The sequence below is a fragment of the Gigantopelta aegis genome, chromosome 9, assembly GCF_016097555.1.
Source record: "Gigantopelta aegis isolate Gae_Host chromosome 9, Gae_host_genome, whole genome shotgun sequence".
In the NCBI taxonomy this organism is placed as follows: Eukaryota; Metazoa; Mollusca; class Gastropoda; order Neomphalida; family Peltospiridae; genus Gigantopelta; species Gigantopelta aegis.
Genome location: NC_054707.1, coordinates 5,720,406 through 5,730,919, shown reverse-complemented (window position 1 = coordinate 5,730,919; position 10,514 = coordinate 5,720,406). Strand labels below are relative to the sequence as shown.

The 10,514-nt window shown below is 42.0% G+C and overlaps 1 protein-coding gene across 1 annotated transcript; it reads left to right on the top strand.

The window, feature by feature from the left end:
* The first annotated feature begins 1,098 nt into the window (after positions 1-1,098).
* Positions 1,099-9,662, top strand: LOC121382005. Its single transcript, XM_041511470.1, has 4 exons — positions 1,099-4,157; positions 7,594-7,634; positions 8,228-8,371; positions 9,456-9,662. The coding sequence occupies exons 1-4, from the start codon at positions 1,298-1,300 to the stop codon at positions 9,591-9,593; spliced, it is 3,183 nt and encodes a 1,060-aa protein (XP_041367404.1). The 5' UTR covers positions 1,099-1,297; the 3' UTR covers positions 9,594-9,662.
* The last annotated feature ends 852 nt before the right edge of the window (positions 9,663-10,514 follow it).

Here is a 10,514-nt window from a genome sequence, read left to right as displayed (position 1 = left end):
GCACAGAACTTAGATCAAGAACTTTAGCATCAATTAAGCCAGAAATATCACAAGCTTTGCCGTCATTAATCGATGAATTACGCACATCTGAAGATGCAAAGGTCATGCGCTCTTCAGCATGGCGGTCGCAACAAATACCCAGACACCAACAGGCTAAGCATTTTACCTCTCGGATGCCATCCAAAGTATGCCCCATATGCAAAGCAGCAGACCGTTCCTATGATCATTTCCTGAGCCGGTGCAAACACCTTCCTGAAAGTGATCGCAAATTCCTTCTAAAAGCTCGACAAATAATCAATATAGCTGACAACCAGGACTCTGCAGACACTGATGACGACGAACAAAATGAATCGCCATCTGAATCTCACCAGTCTTCTAGTGCTTCTACACTGAGAGTACAGATCAGACAGTCACCCTACATAAATGTGTTTTACAAACATAACAATGTTCGAGTAACTCTTGACACCGGCGCCACTGGAAACATGGTCAGGTTATCAACTGCACAAGCATTGGGATTTCACATCAAGAAAACATCACAATCAGCTCATCAAGCAGATGGCTCATCTCCCTTGCATGTGATTGGAGAAACTACTGCCACTTTCTCTCGGGGAGATAAGGAATTCCATTTTGAAGGCTTGATCGTGGAACAACTAGACGTAGACATACTTGCTGGGACACCATTTATGGAAAGTAACGACATCGGCATTCGACCTGCAAGGCGTCAGATAAGTCTTAAAGATGGTACACTTGTTCACTATGGCTCTACATCCGAAACAAAGGATCAACACACCATTCGCCGAGCTTGTGTACTCAGAGCACTACCCACTACTACCACAGTGTGGCCCGGTGACTATGTTGAAATACCAGTGCCTGATGACTATGCACTTCAAGATGATTTATATGCTGTAGAACCACGAACCGATAATATTCATGCTACACAAGCCAAAACATGGCCTCCACACAGTCTGCTCCAAAGTGTTTCGGGGAGAATTCGCATACCAAACACAACCGACAGTCCACAACTCCTGAGGAAAAAAATGAACATTTTTGCCAGATTCGACCAGTATTCATCCCAGAAGTTGACAATATCAGTGACAAACCACATCTCCCCAGAACAAATATCAAATCACAGTCATATGGCAAGTTCTCAGACCAAATTCAAATAGACCCTCACCGTATTCTCGCTCCAGAAATCAGAAAGGAATTCAGTGCTCTAGTTCAGGAATATGATGATGTATTTGACCCTTCCATAGAATGCTATAATGGTGCCAGTGGTCCATTCCAAGCAGTAGTTAACATGGGTCCAGTACAACCTCCTCAGAGGAAGGGAAGAGTACCCCAGTACTCCAGAAAGCAACTCGGAGAACTTCAACAGATGTTCGGCGACCTCGAGGACAAGGGAGTTTTCAAACGTCCTGAAGATGCAGGTATCAAGGTTGAGTACGTTAACCCTTCCTTCCTTGTCAGAAAGCCATCAGGCGGCCATCGCCTGGTCACATCATTCGGTGATGTTGGTCGTTACACCAAACCTCAGCCGTCCCTGTTACCCGATGTAGATTCAACATTGAGACAAATCGGTCAATGGAAATATATTATTACCACTGATCTGTCCAGCGCTTTCTATCAAATACCACTTGACAAGAATTCCATGAAGTATTGTGGCGTCGCTACTCCGTTTCGCGGTATCCGTGTATACACCCGATCGGCAATGGGTATGCCAGGTTCAGAAACTGCACTAGAGGAACTTATGTGTAGAGTTCTGGGAGATTTATTGACGGAAGGGGTTGTCACTAAACTCGCTGATGACTTGTATTGTGGCGGAAATACACCTGAAGAATTAATCAACACTTGGCGTCGGTTGTTGACAGCCCTTCGACACAACAACTTAAGACTGTCAGCACACAAAACAATAATCACTCCACAATCAACCACAATCTTAGGATGGAATTGGCAACAAGGCTGTATTCAGGCTAGTCCTCACCGCATCGCTACTTTAGCGTCGTGTTCGCCTCCCAACACAGTCTATGGTTTGCGCTCATTCATTGGTGCATACAAAATTCTCGCCCGCGTTATACCCGGCTGTTCGAAGATCCTTGCCCCTTTTGATGATATTGTCGCAGGTCGCCAGTCAAAAGATGAAATAGTTTGGAGCAATGACCTTCATGATGCCTTTTCTCATGCCCAGACAATGCTCTCGTCAAACAAAGCAATCGTTCTCCCAAACCCAAAAGACCAACTTTGGATTGTTACAGATGGAGCTGTTAAGGATCCAGGCATAGGAGCAACCTTGTATGTAACTCGCCACAATCAACCTCACGTTGCAGGATTCTTCAGCGCAAAACTCAGACCACGTCAAGTCACATGGTTACCATGTGAAATTGAAGCGCTGTCGATTGCCGCTGCCACAAAACACTTCAGTCCTTATATCATCCAGTCCAGTCTGAAACCTATCATCCTCACTGATAACAAACCTTGCGTCCTTGCTTTTGAGAAGTTATGCCGTGGCGAATTTTCAGCAAGTCCTCGGGTTTCAACTTTTCTATCTACAGTCAGCAGATTTCAAGCCTCCGTCCATCATCTAGCTGGTAATGCAAATATCCCATCAGACTTTGCTAGCCGAAATGCTCCAGAGTGTCACAATGAATCGTGTCAAATATGTACTTTCATCCAAGAAACTGAAAATTCTGTGGTTCGACACATTCTCATAGATGACATACTATCAGGTAAGACTCGGATACCCTTCACCACAAGATCAACTTGGCACTCACTACAAGAAGAGTGCAAGGATTTACGGCGTACCCATTCTCACCTGATTCAAGGTACTCGCCCTTCGAAGAAGCTCACCAACATCAAAGATGTTAAACGTTACATCAATACGGTAACCATTGCCAAAGATGGTCTCCTCGTCGTAAAGCGAACTGATCCACTATTCCCCACACGAGAATGTATTGTTGTTCCCCGACAAGTTCTAGAAGGTCTCCTCAATGCTTTACATATTCAGTTGAATCACCCGTCAGCATTTCAACTAAAGAAGGTAGTTCAAAGATACTTCTTTGCGCTTGACATGGATCGTTCCATTGACTCTGTATCCAACAACTGCCATCAGTGTGCTGCTCTGCGCAAGACTCCATCTACCATTGTCGAACAAAGTTCAAGTAATCCACCTGAGACTGTAGGCAGTCTCTTTGCTGCGGATATACTCAAACGAGAACGCCAAGTCATAGTTGTGAGGGAATGTGTTACAGCCTTTACAGTCGCCTGTCTGATTGATAATGAACGTAGTGATGTCATCCGACAGGCATTGATTCGTTTGTGCATAGAATTACGCCCTTTTGATGGACCCCCAGCAGTCATCCGCACAGATCCTGCTCCAGGCTTTCTCGCGCTGGCAAATGACAGTTTCCTACACAAACACAGAATCACTCTTGAAATCGGTAGGGTCAAGAACATAAACAAAAACCCAGTTGCTGAAAGAGCAATACAAGAATTGGAAAATAAACTCCGTCATCAAGATCCTACTCGTGGTCCTGTTACTCCTACCGAGTTAGCCATAGCAGTCGCTAGTCTCAATTCCCGCATTCGAAACCGTGGCGTATCATCTCGTGAAATGTGGACTCGGAGAGACCAATTCACAAGCAGCCAATTACCCCTTTCTGACCAACAACTTATTACAGACCAACACTTCGCCAGATTATCAAACCACCCACACAGTGAATTATCCAAAACTCCTAAAGGAATCCAATCACCCATGCCTTCAGTACACATTGGAGATTTAGTGTATCTGTATTGTGACAGAAATAAGACCTGTGCACGTAATCGATATCTTGTTGTGAACATTGACGGGCCATGGTGCGACATCCGCAAATTTGTTGGATCACAACTTAGAAATAACTGTTATCGTGTTAAACATTCTGAGTGTTACCTAGTACCAAACAAGACATGTCAAATTCCACAGTGTACTTCCGGTGACACAGATAATGATGATGAAACACCCCCAGATCCTGATGTTGACACAAGTTATGATCTTCCTCCAATTCCAACTGAGATCGCCTCGCCTCTACCAGACATATCTTCACAATCACTGGACAACATCCTGGACACAACAACGGAGGACTCGCTACTCCCCTCCAGACCACGACGACGAATAAATCTACCAGGTCGATTTAAGGATTTTGTGTTGAACTAACATTCACCATGTTTTTGTTCTAGCCACGACATAGAAATATACTGTGTCAGTGTCATGAATCTGCATTTAACTATCGTTTACCATGTTTTATTCCAGACCCCAATGACAAGAACATCTACCGCGTCGATTTTGACGATTTTGTGTTTTGTTTTAATAGTAACCATACATTTATTATACTTACAGACAGTAAGTCCTAACCTTAACATTAACAGTACAAAAACAAAAAGAAGAAAAAAAGTGGTTACGCCAGATATTATGTTGGCAACCTTGGTTGGAGTTATCTCCCTAGGTGTTTTGGGTGAAAGTAATCGCCCTTGTTTTTCACTCTTCCTTCTCCTTTTGTATTTGTCAAGTAAAGTTGTGTTTTACTTTCTAAGTTTGTGTTTCCGATCAGTAACTATTAGGGTGGCAACTTTTCTCTTAACTGGCGAAGGGATAGCACATACAACAGCCTTTGATATACCAATCGTGGTGCACTGGCTGGAACGAGCAATATATCAATGGGACTACCGACGTGGGTCGATCCTAGACCGACCGCGCATCAGGCGGACGCTTTACCACTGGGCTACCATGAACAGTCTAAGTCAGCAATAAATCATGACTAAAGTTTAAACTCGCATAAAAATATATAGTGGGTCAGTGGTTCTTTTGGTAAATACCGGTCTCGGTGGTGTCGTGGTTAAGCCATCAGACATAAGGCTGGTAGGTACAGGGTTCGCAGCCCGGTATCGGCTCCCACCCAGAGTGAGTTTTAACGACTCACTGGTTAGGTGTGAGACCACTACACCCTATTTTCTCTCACTAACCACCAAGCCACTGTCCTGGACAGACAGCCCAGATAGCGTGCTTGAACCTTAATTGGATATAAGCACGAGAATAAGTTGAAATGAATGAATTTGGGTAAAGTTTCAATTAGTTCCAGCTGATGAATACTGATCCATACAAGGCTGTAGCTGTTGGTACCAGAATCCACCAAAGCCCTTTTAATAATTCAATAATCATGAACACTGATAATATATTAATACACTGTTAATACCCACGGAATGATAATTAGCCTGGATGCCACCCCCACCTCCATTTGATAATTTCTGAAAACTTGTAGATTAACAGATTATTACTATGTCTATATACCTTGTCAAAAGCACAAGCGGGACTGAAAAGGACCCCCCCCCCCAACCCCCCCCCCAAAACCCCTACAAAACAAAACAAACCACACACAAAAACAACCCCCAACCCCACACACCCCCAAACCCACCCCCAAAACCCCCAACAACAACCCAAAAACAAACAAAAACAACCCCGCACAACAAAACGAGACTTCACCCCCCCCCCCCCCCCCCCCCCTTTACTCCCATTATATCGCGTGTCCAGTTACTTGACATATTTGCACGTCCCGTAGGATTAAAGCCAAATAGAAAATGCTGCATAATTTCTTGACGGTAATTTTGACGCATAATTTAGAATGGTTCATCAAAACTGAAAATGGAGGTAATTGGTTGATTCAACTTAGTTAGCTCCTAGATAGCTCCTAGCTGGAAACACAGGGTAGCGTGTCACTCCTGCTTATCAATGTGTCGTATCATGTATTCTTTAACACATGGTAACCAGGGGCGGACCCAACCTTCAGAACAGTAGGCCATTATACAAAGAGCGATTTGTTTTGGGGCAAAATTAAAATTTTGAAATACAACCGATAACCACAAAGACTACATGCCAACGGATTAATTCGTTCGTTTACTCGGTCGTCCGTCCGTCCGTCTGTCCGTTTTTCTTTCGTTCGTTCATTCGTTCCTTCGTTCGTTAGTTAGTTTGTTCCTTCCTTCCTTCATCAGTAAATATTTCAGCGAGTTATACGGACAATCTTGTCTAAAATTACTAGAGGACAGGAATTGGGGCACGGTCATAGAGTCAAAAGGGGCACTTCAGCATAAAGAGAAATGTTTTTCAGGAGCGGATGGGCGGTGGTGGTGGTGGTGGTGGTGGGGGTCTTCACTGCCCACGCAATGTACGGAACACACCTTAAGAATTATCTATGAAGTGTATTATTTGCCGTAACTGATTAAATGCGTGTTGTATTCGATTTGGAAGGACAGTTTGTTGAAACAGCGAACGCAAGATGAACTCACTGATTCTCTTATCTCTTCTGTGTACCGGTATGTTTAATATTCTTTTGATTTTTACTTATATTACTACACCATCAGTACCGTTTTAATTAAGAACACAGTTATTATATGTATAAAACAAATAATGATACGAATTAGTGTATTCGTGTATCTTGGCGAGCCCGAAGGATATTAGTGGGCACCGGCAATATGTCTATTTCTTTACAGGCCCGTACTACGAAAATGTACGTATTTAGTCCTACTCTATATAAATTAAGATAGAAATAAAGTTTGTACCACACATCTCTCCAACTAGAGTCTGTGCCCCCCCCCCCCCCCCCCCTCCTCCAGATATCGTTCTCAAGGGCATGCTTCAGAACGAACTTGTTTTGTAGTTATTACAAATGACAGGAAAGGCAATTAGAAAAGATGGATGACGACTTCGACATTGAGGGTTGCACAGAACAAAATGTAAGTCAAAGATGTCTGAAGAAAAGTTAAAAAAATTAAAGGACAGGTTCTAACTGTTTCACAATCAACGTTTTAAACTGCGTTTGAACTGATAATTGTCACATGAGAGAAACACTGCTGCCACAATTAATATAGTTAACTTTATATATTACATCTAGTTTTTCTTTTGATATATTAAAAGGCCCTTCTAACTGATATTCTAAACCATCACCCCGACATACCATAATGATTGTTGTGTCCTTTTTCATGTACGTTTTCTACTTATATTACAAATGACAATTAACATTACTTTTAACAGTTAAGACTTATTTTTAGTTGGCTATTTCATAATAACTTATGTCTGCTTGAAAATTTCGTTTACAGTTTTGCAATAATACCCTTTTAGTACTAAGTTTCTGGTGATCAATACATCCTTCTTTCCTACGCATTGATAACATTAAACATTGGGAAACGATGTTGAGCAAAAATATATTTAGCGTAGGCCTACAAACAATTCGTCAGTATCTGAAATAAATAACGCAGAAATTTATACTGAATATATATTAATGTGCTTTGATTCTAGGATTTACTGACTTCATTTCCCCCACACTCACCTCCGACACCCATCTCTGTTATTTCAGTCTAGAAACGGTCTTGGCATCTTTGTCGATTATCTTTGAATTGATGGACATGCACATTTGCTTGGATGTTTGCTTTACAAATGCACTTTTCAATTCATCGACTTATAATTAGATAAGTTCTAAAATCCGTGGAATGTAGGCCCAGTCATGCATACAATTATGATTTCTGAATAAAATGTGTACTATTCAAAAATCGACTTTTGGTTTGTTCCAGGGGCTTATGCTTCCACTATGCCAGTGTTCAACTTAGACTGGGTAAGTATATGGCCCCCCAGTATACGGGCCTGCTTATTAAAATGTACTTATGTTTGTGTTTTGTATTAGTAAATGGTGATACGAGATTATGAGTTTATATACAAAATGTAGTTGTGTTTGTGTTTTCATTTATTTATTCATTCATCCATCCATACACGTATTTATTCGTTCATTTATTTATTCATTCATCCATCCATACACGTATTCATTCGTGCATTTATTTATTCATTCATCCATCCATACACGTATTCATTCATTCATTTTCTGAGCGGGACGTAGCCCAGTGGTAAGGCGCTCGCTCGATGCGCGGTCAGTGTGGGATCGACCCCCGTCGGTGGGCCCATTGAACCAGTGCACCACGACTGGTATATCAAAGGCCGTGGTATGTACTATCCTGTCTGTGAGATGGTGCATATAAAAGATCCCTTGCTGCTAATCGAAAAGAGTAGCCCATGAAGAGGTGACATGGGGTTTCCTCTCTTAATATCTGCTTTGTTCTTAACCATATGTCTGACGCCATATAACCATAAATAAAATGTGTTGAGTGCGTCGTTAAATAAACATTTCTTCTTTTCATTAATTTTCTGTTACAGCTGAACTTCTGTCCTCTAGTGAAGTGTTCGTTTATGCGGTGCCCGGATGGACTGGTGAAGAAGTCGATCATTACCCTTCCCAACGGCAAGCAGTGCCCGGGCTGCCATAATACCTGTGTGGGAAACCCGATGATCTTTAAAAGGGTTTGTTTTATTATTATTGTTATTATTATTATTATTATTATTATTATATACATGTATACATATATACATACATACATACATACATCAATACATACATATACACACACATATATATGCATATGTTTGTATATATGTATGTACGTATGTACATATGTATGTATGTATGTGTGTATGTATGTGTGTATGTATGTGTGTATGTGTGTGTATGCGTGTGTATGCGTGTGTCTGTGTGTGTGTCTGTCTGTGTGTGTCTGTGTGTAAGTGTCTGTGTCTGTGTCTGTGACTGTGACTGTGTCTGTGTCTGTGTCTGTGACTGTGTCTGTGTCTGTGACTGTGTCTGTGTCTGTGACTGTGTCTGTGACTGTGTCTGTGTCTGTGACTGTGACTGTGACTGTGTCTGTGTCTGTGACTGTCTGTGTCTGTGACTGTGTGTGTGTGTCTGTGTCTGTGTCTGTGACTGTGACTGTGTCTGTGTCTGTGACTGTGACTGTGACTGTGACTGTGTCTGTGACTGTGACTGTGTCTGTGACTGTGACTGTGTCTGTGTCTGTGTCTGTGACTGTGACTGTGTCTGTGTCTGTGACTGTGACTGTGTCTGTGACTGTGGCTGTGTCTGTGACTGTGTCTGTGTCTGTGACTGAGTGTGTGTCTGTGTCTGTGACTGTGACTGTGACTGTGTCTGTGTCTGTGTCTGTGACTGTGACTGTGTCTGTGTCTGTGACTGAGTGTGTGTCTGTGTCTGTGACTGTGACTGTGACTGTGTCTGTGTCTGTGACTGTGACTGTGTCTGTGTCTGTGACTGTGACTGTGTCTGTGTCTGTGTCTGTGTCTGTGACTGTGTGTGTGTGTGTCTGTGTCTGTGTCTGTGACTGTGTCTTGTGTCTTGTGTTTGTGTCTGTGTCTGTGTCTTTTGACTGTGTCTTGTGTCTGTGTCTGTGACTGTGACTGTGACTGTGTCTGTGTCTGTGTCTGTGTATGTGTATATGTGTATAGCCGTAGTTTAAAGTGTACTGAGATGTCGGTACATATATACCCTTTCCTTACACTGTTTTGTTAACGATGCCTAAAATCTGTTCTTTGTCAGTCTCTCGGGTTTCCATTCAGCCTGTGTCCTATGGTGAGCTGCGCCATGCCGATATGTGACAGAGACTTGTGGGTGACAACCACCATCAGCATCGATGGCAGATCATGCGCGGGTTGTCCTGCTTGTTCCGCAGTGTAGACTGGCTTTCACCACCTGTAGTCAGATATCTCGATGACGCTATGCATTGAAATAAAGTTAAAAGTTAAAGTTTGTTTTGTTTTACACTATAGAACATTGATTTATTAATCAACGGCTATTTGGTAATTCTGACATATAGTCTACGAGAGGAAACCTACTATATTTTTCCATTAGTCGCAACGGATATTTTATATGCACCATCTAACAGACAGGATACCACCTACCACGGCCTTTGAAGTACCAATCGCGGTGCACTGGCTGAGACGAGAATTAGCCCAATGGGCCCACCGAAGGGGTTCGATCCTAGACCGACCGCGCATCAGGCGAACGCATTATCACTGAGCTACGTCCTGCCCCTCTATCCATTAAATTGTGCTTATTTTTTAACTAGTAGTAATTTAAAACTCTTATTGTATTATATATTGTTTGTTTCACTTTCCAGTTAACGTACAGGTTGAGAGAGAGAGAGACAAACACACACACACACACACACACACACACACACACACACACACACACACACACACACACACAGAGAGAGAGAGAGAGAGAGAGAGAGAGAGAGAGAGAGAGTCTGTTTATTGTAAACAGTTTCAAAGTATTGCGTACATCAGCGCTACGTAATACAGGGTTTGTTTTTAGCTGGGTGGTGTTTACTGCACCTGCGAAACCCTCTATAATTCACCCTTGGGGGATATATATATATATATATATATATATATATATATATATATATATATATACTAGAAATATCATTTCACCAAGGTAAACAAAAATTAGATACGGTATCATTTTGTAATTAAATAATTTTATCATTTCGATTTTATCTTAATCTACACCACTAACTAATCTGCAATGGATACAGTAATAAATGATTAACAACAACTAATATATCAAAGGCCGTGGTATGAACAGAAAAAT

Bases quoted from the DNA above. Each gene is read 5' to 3' on its own strand.
- LOC121382005 (XM_041511470.1), top strand. From the start codon at position 1,298: ATGGGTCCAGTACAACCTCCTCAGAGGAAGGGAAGAGTACCCCAGTAC. The intron at 4,158-7,593 runs GTCGATTTAAGG...GGTTTGTTCCAG, and splicing joins ACGACGAATAAATCTACCAG to GGGCTTATGCTTCCACTATG. The intron at 7,635-8,227 runs GTAAGTATATGG...TTTCTGTTACAG, and splicing joins CAGTGTTCAACTTAGACTGG to CTGAACTTCTGTCCTCTAGT.